The 17,952-nt window shown below is 41.9% G+C and overlaps 1 protein-coding gene across 2 annotated transcripts in view; it reads left to right on the plus strand.

Annotated features, from left to right (window-relative positions):
* Window positions 1-17,952, plus strand: part of NBAS (NBAS subunit of NRZ tethering complex) — a 409,271-nt gene that overhangs the window by 45,906 nt on the left and 345,413 nt on the right. For both annotated transcript variants that reach the window (XM_065400708.1, XM_065400709.1), the window contains 3 exons: window positions 3,923-4,051; window positions 14,688-14,751; window positions 16,959-17,152. In XM_065400708.1, the coding sequence (XP_065256780.1) occupies window positions 3,923-4,051; window positions 14,688-14,751; window positions 16,959-17,152 (387 nt within the window). The remainder of the gene's footprint in view (window positions 1-3,922; window positions 4,052-14,687; window positions 14,752-16,958; window positions 17,153-17,952) is intronic.

Consider the following 17,952-nt stretch of genomic DNA (forward strand, 5'->3'; position numbering starts at 1 on the left):
AATGAAGATTTAAGAGTGACTCCATATCCCAGTGATGCTCACTAGGGTGGTTGGAGACTCAAGTCCCTTCTCCACATCAGGCGGAGAAGGGATTTGAACCCTCCACATCCTTTTTTGTGTGAAAAAACACTAACCTGCCTTAGGCACCTCCTGTAGAGGGTTTATGGCTGTGAATCCTGAGTATAGAAAGGTGCTTTCTTTTGGCCTGGACTTAAGTGCCTAAGTCCCTTTGAAGGGCAGGATTTAGGCTATTCCCTCCTTGGCATCTCTTATTGGCTAGCTTAGGTGGCTCTCTGCCTAGCATGGTGGCTTTTGTGAATACCATTCTTAAGTGCCTAACTGTCCCCATATCTGGGCACCTTACTCAGGGGTTATGAATTCCATTACATGGTAGGGCACCGAAAAGGTAGACATTATGACATTCTAGTCCACCTTATTAATTTCTCCCCTATTGATTGTTATCAATTTAAGATGGTCCTATATTTACATTCATCTTAAGCTTCCGCCCCCCCATCTTTTAATGCTTCTTCATGGAATTTTCTCTGGCCAACACCTGAAGCTTAGCTGGTCAGTCATTGTCACAGTCAGATTGGCTGAAAGAGCTTGCAAGAGGATGGAAAGGTGTTTGTCTGCCCTGAGGAAAGAAATGCTTGGCTGCTTCCTAGCACTTTCCCCTTGTCTGGGAGTTGGCAAGTTAATACTGACCCCCTGAATAGCAGCATTTCCTGGGCTGGTATTTCAGACTTTAAATTAAGGAATGGAAAATATGAAACAGAAGTAGATTTTATATATATGTAAAAGAAGCTCAAGTAAGATTTTATTGAAAGGCTAGTATTGAATTGAACTAAACTTTAATTTTACTGCTCTTGCCAGCACTAAATTTTAAAAGAGTAAAGGTTACAATTGTTGTTCAGTCATCTTCAAAAGTGTTAATACCATTTCAGGGATTGTATCTTAAATACCTGAGGTATAATTTTATCGTGATTTATGGGGGATAGAAAAAGCTATTTAATACTGTTGCCAAGGCTCAGCGAGGACTTGCCTGTGGAGCCAGCTGTTCTCAACTTAGATGACAAATCTTAAATGTGGTATGCCAGCCTACTGGAGCTTTCTATATTTTGTTCTGAAGTTGCCCTAAGAGTAGTGAAATGTTTACTGGGGCAGCAGAACCTGCTTTGCCTAAGGATACATTAATCTTTTGAGAGGCTAGATTTGGAGGTGTGTGATGTGTATGATGGCCATCCAAAGGAGCAGCAGTTGCACTGATTGCTGAGTTATGTATTGACTTTCAGAGAGGCCTCTCTTAACGTTCGGTCATGATGACATACAAGAAAGGCTTTCAGCCTAGCGGGTAGGGTTTTTTATTTTACAGTTCCATGCAGTTTCATAACCATCTTTCTCTTCTGTGAACAAATCTTGATTTATAAACTAAAAAGGAGAGTGCAATTCATAGCTTTGCAACTTTCAGCAAAGGGAAATAGAAAGCACCAGGCAGTAATATTACTGCTCTCATGCCAATTGTTTCGTAAGAGTGGAAATCTACTATTTAACCAGACACCATCAGGTAGTTTAGGTACAAAATATTTGGTGGTTGTTGTTTGTTATAACTTTTAACAAAAGCTTGCTATCATTTTAGGTTTAAAGAATCCTATTCAATATTTGTAAGCCAAACACATAATGTATAAGAATGGAAAGTAAAACTGATAAGCCAGTTTTCATTGTCTAAGTGAACAAAATGTAAATTTTAAATAGTTTGAGATAAGATGGAAGCTAGTCTAAAATGAAAGGAAACTTTTTTGCATATGAAATTTCAAAATTATAGCTTCTTGACCATCTTTAGAAACTAGACTTAAAATTTCGATCGTATGTAGCCAGTCATGTCCATAGTTTAAGGTTATGAAAGACAATTTCTGCCGTAAGCATGATTTTAAGAATGGCCTTACTTGGTCACACCAATGGTCCTTGTAGCCCACAGTGGCTGGTGCCAGATTCTGCAGATGAAGAGAACAGAACGGCATTTTATCGAGTGATCCATCCCCTGACATTCACTCCCAGCTTCTGGCAGTCAGAGGCTTAGGGACACCCGGACCATAGAGTTGTGTCCCTGGCTAATAGTCATTGATGGACCTCCATGACTTTATCTAATTCTTTTGTGAACCCAGTTACAGTTTTGGCCTTCACAAAATGCCTGGCAATGAGTTTCACAAGTTGACTGTGTGTTGTGTGAAGAAGTACTTCCTTATGTTTGTTTCAAACCTTCCCTGCTACTGGCAGAGTCTGGATGCAGACTGGAACTTCATGGTACCCATGCACTTCTTTCCTTTGGGGCTGCAGACCCAGATCTCCTAAGATCTCCAAGATGCTCCTCAAACTGATCCCCAGATCTCTTCATATCCCAATCACATCTCTTTCAAGCTGTTCCAGTTTATTCTTCCACTATTCAATACACCTACATTTAACACAGTGAATGCAGCTGGAGTGCCTGCAGATAATTCCCAGTGACCATTGCCAGCTTCAGGGTTGTGTTACCTTAACTCTGTATTTTCTGGTTTTGAAAAGTTTGAGTTTTGCTGACCTTGACATTCTGGAAGGGCATGAGCTATAACTGGGCAATCTTAATGAAGTTTTCTGCCGTTTAATCTATACACATTTATTTAAGCAATTATATGGCTTAACATATATTCACATTCTTAATTTTTACAGTTTCATGTTCGAAAATGGTGAATGACACATTACTTATTTACAGGATGATTAACATTAATTTTTTAGTCGTGACTAGTCAAGCTGCATTTGGATGGAAATCAAGTAAAAATGCCCCAAAACAGCATTTTAATTTTTTTAGTTAAAAACACCTAAGTGTGCAGGATATATAAGGAAAAAAAAGTTTATCAAAATGTGTTTTGTATTTAAAATTAACTGATTTATTAAACAAATGGAGTGTTCTCTGTTGTAGTTAGTGAATTGAATTGATGATTTCTGGTAACAATGTCTTTCAAGATTTTAAAACTGGAAGATCACATTCTCTCATACTTCATTTTTATTCATAACTTGGAAGAGAAAAACAAGCTTTCCTCTTTTTCAACTCCTAATTGGTTCTCAGTTTTGAATTAACTTGTCCTTGAACTGAACTAGTTGAATAAACTGAAATGAAGAGAATATTCTCTCTGTACCTGCAGAAAAAGCTACTGCTGTCAAGAGCTGGTTTAGCACTTCAACAAACTCTCTAGTTCAGGGTGCTTAGCCAGCGATTTCCCACTATTTCAGTGGTTTAACTTTGCTCTAACTTCGCCAGCAAACATGTACTGCTTGAATATTATTATTTTTATGTAATTTAAATGATTTTAATAGATTATAGTAGATTTTTAGGTTTTAGCATAGGCTGTCATAATTTCAAATTTAATTTTGAAAAAGTTTTTTTAAAAAGAAAAGTGTATTTAATTTAAATTAAAAAATCTGATAAAATAAGATTATTTTGATTGGGAAAAAAAAGAGTTTTTTATCTACCCTATCCTAGCTCTAATCCACCAAACACCAATCAAAGAACTGTCTGTTCCCCCTCTTGCATGCTCACTGTAGTCAAAAGACTACAATATTTTGACATCTTATTTATTGTATCTTAAGGACCATTTTGGTCCTGAAATTAACAAACGAAGGTGTCCAGTAATACAGGTAGGTAGAATACTTTCTACCTGTATTACTAAACTTTTTATATTCTTTTACTTACATTTAAAAAATGAAATATAGTATATATTTCAATTTTACCGTATGCTAGATATTTGTAATTTAAAACACCCACACAAATAAAAAATTGTGGCCCTAAAATAAAGGGAAAAGTTACTCTGTATTGCTGAACTGAATTTAGCCTATTCTTACTGAGAGTCTTACTTTTCTTTTTACACTCTTTATTAAATTGCTTGGGCAGGATGGAGTTTTCAAGATGAGCCTTTCTCCTGATGGAACTCTTCTGGCAGCTATTCACTTCTCAGGAAAACTGACCATCTGGGGAATCCCATCTCTCAAACAACAAGGAGAATGGGATCAAAGCGACCAGGTACATGAACATTTAAATATAATCAATATTTTAATCATGAGTTTAGCTTTACTAGGGATTGAGAGATGTTCTGGATATCTGTCATTTTAGCTACCAATATTTCTGTCTATTCATCTGTTTGTTTACAAGGTGCCCTGTTTTACTAATGCTCTAATTTTAGTGCCTTCTGGAACTTTGAAGGGGCCTTTCAGATGAAAAACACTGGTGATATTGGAATGAGTTAAAATTTGAAAGTGTTGAAAATAATATGTAGTTGACAAAGCCCTAAGTGTGAAGAGAGTAAAAGAAACAGGTGCAGGTAAATTGAAACATTGTTTCAAAACACAAATCAGTTGAGTATGTAGCCTTTCAAGTTATAGTTCTGGAGGACTATGTGGTGCAGTAGGCTAATGCATTAGTCTTTTACCCTTGTAAAGTGGTACTTCTCTCCTGAACAATGACACTCCAGAAGGACTTGCTTTTCAAATGATGACATCAAAAAGCTATGCTCTACCTAATACAATTTATCTTAGTTTTGTAAGCATTAAATTCAGTGCAATAAAGACAACCATGGTCTTAGCTAATCTTTAAATAAACTCCTTTATTACTTCAACCATACAGTGTGCTGGAGTTGTCAGTTAATGATGAAAAGGCATCTGCTTACCGTTTGAAAAGTGGCAGATCTGGAATCATGAACACTAAGAACTCTGCAACAGAGAGTCCTGTGGCACCTTTAAGACTAACAGATGTATTGGAGCATAAGCTTTCGTGGGTGAATGCCCACTTCGTCGGATGCATGTGGGCATTCTAAGAATTCTGACTTCTCTTGCCTGATTTTGGAAACCATTTCTTAAATATTAGATATTGACATAAGCTTTGTCTCTCTTACTACATGTGGTCTGTAGTGTTCAGTTAATGTCTTTAAAAATCAGGCATGATCCATTTTATAGGATAGAGTGCACTGTCTGTCCATCCAGTACCTGCTTTTGAAAACCAGAGTTCATATCTGAGTCTGCTCTTAATTCTGCCTACTTTCAGGTGCAAGCCTAGGTGGTGGACTTTTTTGGTTAATGGCATGTAGTTGATGCACTGATCTGATTTCATACTGTGTATCTAGGAGGGAAGATTTCATGTTTTAGGCCAGTTTGAAAAAGTACTTTGATATTTTAGCCATGCAAGGGTCTACTTGCATCGACCAGGCTGTGGGACTGAAAACAGATTTTGTAACCAGACAGGATGTTCGGTGTCCAAACGTGTGTTAGAAGAATTATCCTTGCCGTTTTCTACCTACATTTGTATCCATAGAATTTGTTTATATATGTTGTGTATAAATGTCGTTCTTATTTGTTTTAGGGTTGATCAATTCACAGACTCACTGTTCTTTCTTAGTCTACAAAGTCCATATGTTGATGAATGAATTCCCAACCTATGCTGTTACGTAATATCTTCAATTACTGGTTGTTCACTGCGATTTACTGTCACCCAATATCTTTCTGCACAATATACTAGCTACTTTAGGGCTCATGATATAAAATATTTTCTACCATTTACGATCATTTTTGTGAGATGATTTAAATACCTCAGCTTCTCTTTGTTTATATGAAATACATCCAGCTGTTCCCACAATCTGTTGAACTCTTCTGCAGTCCATGAGTTGCACAGCAGACACCACAAGCTCCAACATAGAGCTTTTGTTTTTTTTTAATGATCTGTAGATACAGATTTTCATTGATTTTTTTTTTTAACTGTTTTCATGATTATTTCCATATCTGGGCATTATGAGGAGCATTTGCAATTAAGTCTTCCAGAAAGATAAGTGACCGGAACGCTTACTGGGACTCATTTCATAAGGCGTACTAATATGTGAAGAGGATTGCGGTTCATAAAATATTCTAAAAGATGACACTACACTCCAAATATAGCCTATGGCCATAGCAAGCCAAAAGTTTGGATGTCCACTGTCATCCTGTTGTGTGTGAAATATCTTGGTTCAAGCCTAGGAGACAGCCATGACCAGATCCAGTCTTTGTTTATATTATTGACATTAAGCAGTCATGTCTGGTAACGACATTTAGGCTCCAAGATATAGTTCTAATTTACACAGAGAACAGCACTTCAAAGAATCTGTTGAAATTTTGGGAAAAGAAATGATGTAATTTTTATATTCTTTGCGCTTACAAGATCTACATCTGCATTGAGGTTTTGCCCCAGGATATTTACTACCTATTACTCATTTGCCGGTGAAGCCGTTTTCATTATTTTATGCATTTTCCAGTAGAAGGTGATATAAGAATGTATTGATTAACCTGACTTGCCTAGTGCAGAGCCTGTTTTAAAACTGGTTATATAATCAGTTGGTGTTGAATTATAATGGATATTTCTTCTTCGAGTGCTTGCTCATGTCCATTCCATGTTAGGTGTGTGCGTGCCGCGTGCACAGTCACTGGAGATTTTTCCCTCAGTGGTATCCATCAGGCTGGCTCTAGTGCCCTCTGGTGCCATGTGCTCATGTATTGGTATAAGGGGCTTGGGCAGCCCCGCACCCTCTCAGTTCCTTCTTACTGCCTGTGATGGTCGCTGGAACAACTCTTCTTGCTTTGGCAAGGTGTTCATCTAGTGGTTCTGTTATTTCCTCTTTTCTTTGCTAGTTTAGTTAGTTTCAGTTTATTTTTTTCGTAGTAGTGTATATTGTTAGACCCCCTCCCCCCAGTTGTTTTGAGGAGCATGCTCTTGGCTTCGAACTCTTTGCCTTCTGTGGCAAGCTCATTCTGGTGAGCGACCCGCACTCCAGCTGTCCGAAGTGTCTGGGGGAGGCTCATATGTGAGAGTGTTGCCAGATCTGCTGCTAGTTCAAATGTCATACGAAAAAGAACAGGGAGGCTAGGCTAAGGTCCATCCTGATGGAAGCTGCACTCAGATGGGCTTTGGAGCAAAGCTGGTCAGATTCGGCACTGAATACTACTCTGGCAGCATGGGTTTCTTGGCACCTTTCCCTTTCATTGGTGCCAAGGAAGAAGCACAAAAAGCAACAGTCTGAGAAGGGGCACTTCCCAGAGCCGAGGAAGGATAAACACGGGGAGTGCAGTGGAGTGCAACCTATGTTGGGCCACTCTTCTACCCCCGCTCCACAAGTGGCACCGTTGACTCCGCCTTGCTTGCAGGTGCCATTGAGTCCAGTGTAAGGCCATCCACTGACACCCGGGAGGACATCGTAGCGCCAGTGGGGTTGTGGTGTCATCCACCCTGAAGGCATTTGCAGCGGTCAGGGACTTGATTGCTGTCCCAGTACTGGCAGGGCAAGTTCTGGCACCGGTGAGATCATTGAGCAGAAGGGAGCATGTTGCCCTGAGCTCGTGTCTGACACCGAACCCTCTGGTACCAACTAGAGGGAAACTGACTCTGCTGATGTCAGCAAAGACTTCCCCGCTGTGGCACTGTTCCCCAGACCATCAGCACTGGCCAGCAGAAGCAAGGGGTACCGGTCCCACCCAAACTGACTCGTCCTCAGAGTCGGAGGTGGAGTCGTATACCCAACCAAGGTGCCGTTACCAGTACCCGATCTATGTCCCGTCGGATCCTGGTGCGGGTGCCCTCCCAGGCACCTGGCTAGGTGGTCTGTGCAGGTCCAATGGCCTTTTTGGAATCCCTGGAGTTCCAGCTGTTCATACTTGGGGGGTGTCCAAGAGAAGGGGCCCTCCGCTGCACCATCCGGCACCCGACCTGGACTCTGGTATCGAGCCGGGTACTGATACTCAGGACTTGGAGCTGTGTGATGTGGTTGGTGCAGTAGGGGAGGAGGAAGGCCCCCTGCCAGTGCAGGCCACTGCCATCGCCGCCTCCTCCTCCCCAGACGAAGCTGTGTCGGGGCTGAGCAGCTCGGTGCTGTAGGATGACTTTAGAGCTCACCAGGAGCTATTGAAAAGTGTGACTTCTAACCTAGTGCTGGAAGTGCAGGTGCTTGAAGAGTCCTCACGCAGCTTGAGCAACATCTTGCTCTCAGCAGCCCCATCAAAGGTGGTCCTATCCCCTCAACAAGGCCCTTATGGGTCCAGTCAGGTCCCTGTGGCAGACCATATCTTCTCTGGCCCCCACTTCAAAAAGAGCAGAGAAAAAGTGTGATGTTCCCACCAAGGGGTATAAATACTTCTATTCCCATCCCCTTCCCGGGTCCCTTGTGGTTGGAGCGGCCAACAAAAGAGACAGGCAAGGGCTGCAAGGTGCGTCCCCCAAGCCAAAGGACTCAAAGAAGCTGAATCTGTTTGGTAAAAAGATTTATTCTCCTGGTGGGTTGCAGCCCCGCATCTCCAACCAGCAGGCCTTGCTTGGGAGGCATGACTATAACATCTGGGACTCCATGTCAGAATTCAAGAACTCGCTGCCCCAGGAGTCCAGACAGGAATTCTCTGCTCTGGTGGAGGAAAGAAAGACCATAGCCAGGGCCTCCCTCTAGGCTGCCCTAGATGCCCTGACAAAAGGTTGGCATCAGCGGTGGTCATGAGAAGATACTCCTGGCTCCAATCCTTGAGACTGCCTCTGGAGGTTAAGCAGGTCAATCAGGACCTTCCGTTTGAGGGAATTTCCCTCTTGTCCTACTAGATGGATGCAAAACTACATGGACTGAAAGATTACAGGGCCACCCTCAGGTCCCTGGACCTCTATCAGCTTAACTTCAGTACCCAGAAAGATAATGGAGCAAATAATTAAGCTATCAGTTTGCAAACACCTAGAAGATAATAAAGTGATAAGTAACAGTCATCATGGATTAGTCAGCAACAAATTGTGTCAAACCAACCTAGCAGCTTTCGTTGACAGGGTAACAAGCCTTGTGGATAGAGAGGAAGCAGTAGATGTGGTATATCTTGACTTTAGTAAGGCTTTTAATATTGTCTCGAATGACCGTCTTATAAACAAACTAGGGAAATACAGCCTAGATGGAGCTACTATAAGATGGGTGCGTAACTGATTGAAAAACCATTCCCAGAGAAGGGCATATCAAGTGGGGTCCTGCAGGGATCAGTCCTGCATCCAGCTCTATTCAATGTCTTCATCAATGATTTAGATAATGGCATAGACAGTACATTATAAAGTTTGTGGATGATACCAAGCTGGGAGGGGTTGCAAGTGCTTTGGAGGATAGCATTAAAATTCAAAATCATCTGGAGAAACTGGAGAAATGGTCTGAAGTAAATAGGATGAAATTCAATAAGGACAAATGCAAAATACTCCACTTAGGAAGGAACAATCAGTTCCCATCATACAAAATGGGAAATGACTGCCTAGGAAGGAGTACTGCAGAAAGGAATCTGGGGGCCATAGTGGATCACAAGTTAAATATGAGTCAACAGTGTAACACTGTTGAGAAAACAAACAAACATCATTCTGGGATGTATTAACAGGAGTATTTGTAAGCAAGACACAAGAAGTAATTCTTCTGCTCTACTCCATGTCGATTAAGCCTCAACTGGAGTATTGTGTCCTGTTCTGGGTGCACATTTCAGGAAAGATGTAGACAAATTGGAGAAAGTCCAGAGAAGAGCAAAATAAAAAAAAAAAAATAAAAAAAAAATGAAAGGTCAGGAAACCATGACTTATGAGGGAAGATTGAAAAAATTGCGTTTGTTTAGTCAGAAGAAGACAAGACTGAGAGGGGACATATCAGTTTTCAAGTAAATAAAAGGTTGTTACAAGGAGGATGGAAAAAATTGTTCTCCTTAACCTCTGAGCATAGGACAAGAAGCAATGGGCTTAAATTGCAGCAAGGGCGGTTTAGGTTGGACATTAGGAAAAACTTCCTAACTGTCGGGGGCGGGGGGGGGGGGTAAACACTGGAATAAATTGCCCGGGGAGATTGTGGAATCTCCATCATTGGAGATTTTTACACACCTGTCAGGGATGGTCTAGATAATACTTAGTCCTGCATGAGTGAAGGGGACTGGACTAGATAACCTCTCAAGGTCCCTTCCATTCCTTTGACTCTATGATACCCTCGGACCTTCAAGGAAGCATTTCAGGCCTCAGCAAACTGTCATCTTTTCGTCTCCATCACCATGCCAACACCTGTTTAAGAAATGCAGCAGGGATTATAAGCACAGGCAACCGCCCCCTTCCACCTCAGCCTCATTACTGGGCTTGCACAGATATCTGGCAGGCCCCAAGCAGAACTTTTGAAGGGGCACCTGAGGACATTATATCAGTTTCCAATACTGGATTCTGCCCCCCTTTTTGTTTTCTCAGACCGTCTTTCCTACTTTAGCCTGGCATGGTCCCTCATCACCTCGGACTGTTGGGTGCCGAGTATGGTGGAGGAAAGTTATTCCCTTTAGTTTTCTTCCACCCTTCTCTGCCACCCCCTCCCCGTCCCTCTTCAGTGACCCTTCTCATGAGCAACTTCTAGCCCTGGAGGTGTAAGCCCTCCTTCGGGTAGGGGCTGTGGGGCAGGTGCCTCAGAACTTGAGAGGGATAGGGTTTTACTCCTGCTGATATTTCCTGGTCCCGAAGGCCAAGGGGGATCTTTGACCCATCCTAGACCTGCATCACCTCCACAGTTATCTCAAGAAACTGAGGTTCTGCATGGTCTCCCTGGCCTCCATTATTCCCTCCCTGGATCCAGGAGACGGGTATACTGCCCTCGACTTGAAAGACACCTGTTTCCACATCTCCATTTTCCAGGGCCACAGAAGGTTTCTCGGATCCATTGTAAACCAGACCCACTACCAATTTACTGTCCTCCTGTTTGGCCTGTTGGCAGTGTTTTTACAATATGTATGGCGGTGGCGGCGGCCTTACTCAGAAGGCAAGGTGTTTGAGTCTACCCTTACCTCAATGACTGTCTAATCAAGGGCCAGTCCAAGCCCCAGGTGAGAGCTAGCATTTATCTGGTCCAAGCTACCTTCTGAGCCCTGGTCCTATTGATAAATTAGCAAAAGTCGACTCTCGTTGCTGTGCTTGGTTCTACCTGGGCCAGAGCCTTCCTCCCAGAGGCTCACTTCCTGACAATGTCGGCTGTGATATCGAAGGTCAAGGCCCACATGTCATGACAGTCTGTTTCTGCCTCAAACTTTTAGGTCACATGGCCACATGCACTTATGTGATACAACATGCAAAATTATACCTCGGACCCCTTCAAGGTTGGCTGGCCTTAGTGTACTCACCAAGCCGCCATCACTTGGACTTGGTGCTTACAGTTCCCACCCCGATCCTCATTTCCCTCGACTGATGGAGGCATCCCCGATCGGTGAGGGAGGATATTCCCTTTGTCACACCTCAGCAATCAGTATCCCTAATCTTGGATGCGTTCAGTCTAGTTGGGAGGCTCACCGTGAACACTTCAGGACTCAGGGCCTGTGGTCCTAGGACGAGCTCTCATTGCATATAAAAGTCAATTGCTCAGAGCAGTCCGCCTAGCGTGCAGGTGTTTCTACCCCAGATTGCGGGCAAAGTAGTGCAAGTGCTCATGGACAACGCAGCAGCCATGTTTTACATCAACAGGCAGGGAGGGGCATGCTTGTTCACCCAATGTCAAGAGGCCTGTGGGACTTCTGCACGAAGCACTCCATCCACCTCGAAGCATCTCACCTTCTTGGAACCCAGAACACTCTGGCAGATCATCTCAGCAAGTCTTTCTTCTCTCACCATGAGTGGTCCCTTCACCCTGATGTAGCTAGGTTCATCCTCAAGAGACGGGGTTTCCTCTTGTAGATCTGTTCGGAGTCCAGCAGAACAGGAAATGTCAGCAGTTTTGCTCCCTGCATGGTCACACACCAGGCTCACTTATAGATGCCTTCTTACTTCCATGGACAGAGCTCTTGTTCTATGCATTTCCTTCTGTTCCTTTGATACAAAGGTCCTTCTGAAAGTCAAGTGAGACAAAGCAAGGGTTATTCTTCTAGCTCCTGCTTGGCTGCACCAACACTGGTTTGGCATGCTACTGGATCTGTTAGTAGCAGCCCCGTTGCTGCTCCCTCCCCTCACGGACCTGATATTTGCAAGATCACAACTGTTTGCTCCACCTGAACCTCAAGGCCCTCCACCTGACCACGTGGAAGCTCCATGGTTGAATCTGGCGGATCTGACCTGTTCAGAAGAAGTCTGCCTGGTCTTGCTAGGTAGTATGAAACCATCTACTAGAGTGACTTACCTTGCCAAAGGGAAGTGTTTCTTGGTTTGATCATCCCAACGAGGCCTCTTACCAACTCGGTCACCCCTCCAGTCCGTGCTGGAGTAACTGCTCCATCTGAAATCATAGGGCCTAGCCATTTCATCGTTCAAGGTGCATCTAGCGGCAATCTCAGCCTTCCACCCTCTGATGGACAGTAGGTCAGTCTTCTCATGCAAAATGTCCATTTGCTTCTTCAAGGGATTAGAGAGATTTTACATTGAAATTTGTGAACTCATTCCACTGGGGGCCCTAAACCTGGTCTTGTCAAGACTCGTGGGCCCTCGCTTTGTGTTGCTAGAATCAGGCTCTCTGACATCTGTCTCCTGGAAGGTTGCCTTCCTGGTAATGATTACCTCAGCCAGGAGGGTCTCAGAAATCTTGGCCCTTATTTCAGAATCCCCATATACAGTGTTAAGGAGAAGGCTCAACTGCGCCTCTACCCAGCGTTCCTGCCAAAGGTGGTCTCGCAGTTTCATAGTAATCAGGCTATTTTCCTGCCTGTTTTCTTCCCCAAACTGCACAAAAATACAGAGGAGTGGCATCTCCATACATTGGGTGTTAGATGTGCCCTGGCCTTCTACGTTGAAAGAACCAAGCCATTCTGTAAATCCACACAGCTCTTTGTGGCAGTAGCAGGCAGGATGAAATGCCTACCAGGTTCGGCTTGGAGAATCTCATTCTGGATTGCTTCCTGCATTTGTACGTACTATGAGCAGGGGTGTTCCCCCTCCTGCCATCTTGACAGCCCATTTGACGAGAGCTCAGGCTCCATCTATCCCAGTTCCTGATCCAAAACATCTGCAGAGAAGTGACCTGGTAGTCGGTACATACTGTCTCCTCCCACTATGCCATTACCCAGCAGGCTAGGGATAATGCCAAGTTTGGTAGAACAGTGTTGCAATCTGTATGTCCATGAACTCCGAGCCCACTTCCTTGCGCACCATTTGAAAGTCCTCTAACGTGGAATGGGCTTGAGCAAGCACTTGAAGAAGAAAAAACGGTTACTAACCTTTCCATAGCTGCTGTTCTTTGAGATGTGATGCTCATTTCCATTCCACAACCCATTCTCCTGTCCATCTCTTGGAGTTAGCTGGCAAGCAGGAACTCAGAGGGTGCGGGGCTGGCTGGGGCTCTTATATCAGCGCATGAGTTCTTGGCACCAGAGGGTGCTAGAGCCAGCCTGATGGATACCACTGAGGGAAAAATCTCCGGTGACTGCATGCAGCGTGCGCACACCTAACGTGGAATGGACATGAGCAACACATCACGAAGAACAACAGTTACAGAAAGGTTAGTAACTGTTTTTTATAGGACAAAACATTTCAGAAATATGCAACTTCTACCTGTTTTGCACAGAAACATTTTGGTTTCATAAAATGTGGGGTGAGAACTGGCATGGCAAAAAACAAACAAACAAAAAAAACCAGGTGATACCAGTGTGCTTTTGTTCTCCTTTAAAAAAACCAAACCAAAACAAATCCCAAACTTTCCACTGCACTGAAACTGGACCCAGTCTGGTGTTTCAAGTGTCGAGAGGTGTCCTTTTGGTGTTGTAAATTGCTTGGGGCACGGCCATTATATCCTCTATCTTCACAGTGTCCTGCATCCTGACTGTACTCAGTAAATAATAAAAGCTGTTTTTCTTTCACATACTGTGTGACTTGTGATACCGCACTGTGTGAGATTCAGCATCACTCTCCTACTGTACATCTTTGTATGCTCTTTCCAAGATGAAGAAAAATCTATTCCAGGACTCAAAGGAAGGAGCTGCAGGTGCAGAGGTCACTAAATACTGCTGATTCCTCTGCTACACTAGTCCTACAAGGGAAATGTTACAGAGATAACTGACTATAACACATGCTCCTGGGTTCCTAAGACGCAGGGGAATTTAAGAGTGACACTTGCGTTCTATGATTTATAACAAGTAATTGTTCTCTTAAAACACTTCAGGTTAAACAAATCACATATAGTTTGGGAAAGTGGGCAGCTTAATTGGATATCCTGTATTTGAGAAATTCATGGGCAACCATTGCCATAGAACGCTGACCAGATCAGTGAGTCATTGGGTTATCCTGGTTTCTTATGTAGGACATGGTGCTAGGCAGGATACTGTATTAGATGAAAACAACAAGGAGTCTGGTGGCACCTTAAAGACTAACAGTTTTTGTAGATACAGACTAACACGGCTACCCCTTGATACTTGTATTAGATAGACTATGGGTCTGATCCATTGTGCAGTTCCTATATTTCTAAATTCTGTATTTAAAGAAAGGGTCCAACTTGTACATCTGACCTAGGGAAGGAAGCTTGAATTTCATTCCAATGAGGATTGCATTTACATGGATGTAGTCTCAGTGATAACAGAGCAGTTTAATGGAAAATTGAAGGTGTTACCTTTCGTGAGAAGTAGTTAAATATAAAGGGGGCAAAATGTTTGCTTTTTAAAGATGATTGCTTACTAATATAGTTAATGTAACATTGCAACTTAATTTTTTTTAGCCAGGTTATGATGAGATCAATCCAGATTGGAGGCTTTCTACTGAAAAAAGGAAGAAAATAAAAGGTGGGTGATGTAGTCAAATTATTATGCTAAACATTGATGTTCTGAAAAAAAAATTACATTGATTAAAGAACATAATGGTTTTAATTAAAATCTTGCCTAGGATAGTTGCCAAAATGGTGCATCTTTCTTGAATTTTCAGTTCATCCTAGCTTAATGAGTGTCACAATGCAAACGTTTTAAAATCCGCTGTTAGGCATACTTTGCAGCTGAAATATCCTTTTATTTATGGTTACACATAATATAGGGCTTTTTCATTCATGATAAATCAGAAGGTTGTGGATCCTGGCTCCATGGAATGCTTAACGCTCAGCAAAAATATCTGTCTGTCTTGGAAATACATGAAACAATAAATTGTATGTTGCAGAAATTTGCAGAGTCCACCAGGAGGCCTCTTGGGATATATTGGAGCCTGAGAGCGGGTCCACAGAGCTTGGTTTCTAAAGCCTAGGGAGGTGGGTGGGTGGGCTTTAGAGCCCAAGCTCCAGCCCGAACTGCAACCTCAAAGTGCTGTCTACATAGCTATTTTTAGAGTGGCGTGAGCCCCGCTAGCGAAGATTTGCTCCCGTGGGGTCCAAAATGCTGTGTAGGCATACCTTTGTAGTCCACAATGATAAATACACTTTTCGTATTTAATTCAGTCCTTCCCCTCCACACCAGCATGATGAATTTTAAAAGGCTAGGAACAAGTTAGAATACTACAGGAGGTTGGTCTGCCTGCTTGTCTTCAGTTAATATTTTAGCTGAGAGCATGTTTTAATGTACTTCCATTTATATATGCAGTGTTAATGCCATGCTTGTACATCAGTATATGAACAATGTTTATATAGCCAGTACACACGCTCCCCGACTTACGCAAGTGTTTCATTCCGGAACGCCTTGCGTAAGTTGAATTTTGCGTAAGTCGGGGACGTATACCCAATAATTATGGGGGGGGGAAACGCTTACGAAACTTAGGGAACTTTTTCCGTAAGTGCGGGTTTGTGTAAGTTGGGTTTGCATAACCCGGGGAGCGTCTGTAGTTTCACGGCAAAGAAGCTAATAGCTTCCTGGTTCCACTGATACTTCTTGTTGTTACTTTCTTTGTATTGCTGTAGTACCTCTGGGTCTCAATCACAGATCAGGGCCGCATTTTCCTAAGGTACTTGTGGTGCCAGCCCCTAAGAGTTTACAGTCTAAGTGACCTGGCATGCACAATCAGAGTAAAGATTTGTCTAGGAGAGAAATGGAAAAGTCCAGTTACAAAAAAGTAAAGTTATTGTTGCCCAATTACATGACTTGATTTAAAACAAACAAAACCCTCTTTGACACCATGCCTGCCTGAGATCAGTGAGTGGAAATCTTCTAAGGATCCATACAGGTGGTGTTTCATTATAGTCCCTTTTACCTGCTTAAGTGACTGATTAACTTGATCAGAATAATTGGCAGTAGAAATAACAGCATCTACCTTGTTTTGAGAAGATGGGTTTGGCTAATACAGTTAGTGAGAGGCCAGCATTCTGAACCAGAGAAGAGCCAAAGGAAAATGTGTTGATAAAATATGACTGCAATTTAAAAGCTGCTGTTCAGACACTTCTACAATTTCTGATATATACCCTGGTATTATCTATGTAACAAAATTCAAACAACGATCATTCAAAGTGAAAAGAATGAACTGAATTGAAAGGAGAGAGTGCTGTAATAGTTAGAAAATAAGGTGATGTCTGTCTTCTCTTAAGGGTGATATCTAACTGCATAAGCAAATTGCCCACAAAATGTAAAATTCTAGATTGTAACTATTTTTAAAATGTCATCTTAATAACTATGTTTTCTCCCTGGATGGTCCTCTAAGAGTTCTGTTTTCAGTTGTGATATGTCCTCCAGCTGGCTGCAATTTCTTCTGGATCCCATCCGTAATTCTCTATGCATTTGCTAAAGAAATTCACTCTCAGCTGTCCTGAGGAGTGATGTACCAAATCTTTATTAAATGCTCAAAACCTATCATACTCAGTGCAAGTAAATCAGCTTGCCGTAGATTAGCTTTTTCAAGCAATATTTGAAAAGTAATGCAGTTAAGTCAAAATCTATAATGGTTCAGTTTTACTTTTGTTAATACAGAGTTGAGTGTAATTAAAAATACCATTGCTGTAAAATAGAAACTTAGTGAAGCGAGGCTGTGTGTGATGCTGATGAATATGTTTGTTAGAAATGCTTTTTGTTTTCTCCTTTAGATAAAGAATCATATTACTCACTAATGGATGTAAATTGGTGGGCAGAAAATGCTGTGATCTTGGCTCGCTGCTCTGGAGCTTTGACTGTGTCATCTGTGAAAACATTAAAAAACTTACTGGGGAAATCATGTGAATGGTTTGAAAATTCCCCTCAGGTCACTTCTACTCATGATGGAGGATTTCTAAGCCTGGAGGTAATAAACATATACTAACAATACTAAGAAACCCCCCCCTGTAGTATAATAAAACCTCACTTTTTTTATTTTGCTAATGTGCACAACCCAAAATGTTTATATAAAAGATGGACATCTCTCCCACCCTAATAGTAGATGCTGTAATGAAATCTTGTCTTACTGTGTTTTCATTGCATTTACAAATTGTTTTATCATATGTACTCTGAAGGATTATCCTAAATCATGAAAACAAATGAACAAAATAGTTTGAAATTTTGGCTTTTTCAGTTGCCTTCTTTCTGGCTAATGTTCAGAATTCACTAACTTGCAATATATTTTCTGGTCATAAGTATAAATAAACAAGGCCCCACTCTATTGAGACATTTGCTTAGTTTCAGTATAGATTCTTTGATTTATTTAATTTTGTGCTACTTGGAAAAAATGGGTTTTCTTCAAACTATTTTAATTAGAAGGAAAAATATCTTGTCCACATGTGTGTAATTTTTTTTCATTCTATGATATATACAGTAACCAAGAAAATTTGTATCTACAAATTTGTACAGCAAGAATGGCAATTTGTGTGTATGTTAAAATATATATTTATATCTATATATAATTGTATGAAAAATCCTGCAACCTGAGTCATCCTTCCTCAAGTAAAACTCGCATTGGCTTGAAGTCTCATGGATACTGGGTATGTTTGATTGAAGTGGGGAATACAGTATTTGTCCCTATCCCTTCTTCAGAGAAGAAATGCTATTAAAAACAAACTATGTAAAATGTGTTTTTGTAAATTTTTTCATTTATTTAAATTATGCCAA

The sequence above is a fragment of the Emys orbicularis genome, chromosome 3 (assembly GCF_028017835.1).
Source record: "Emys orbicularis isolate rEmyOrb1 chromosome 3, rEmyOrb1.hap1, whole genome shotgun sequence".
Classification (NCBI taxonomy): Eukaryota; Metazoa; Chordata; order Testudines; family Emydidae; genus Emys; species Emys orbicularis.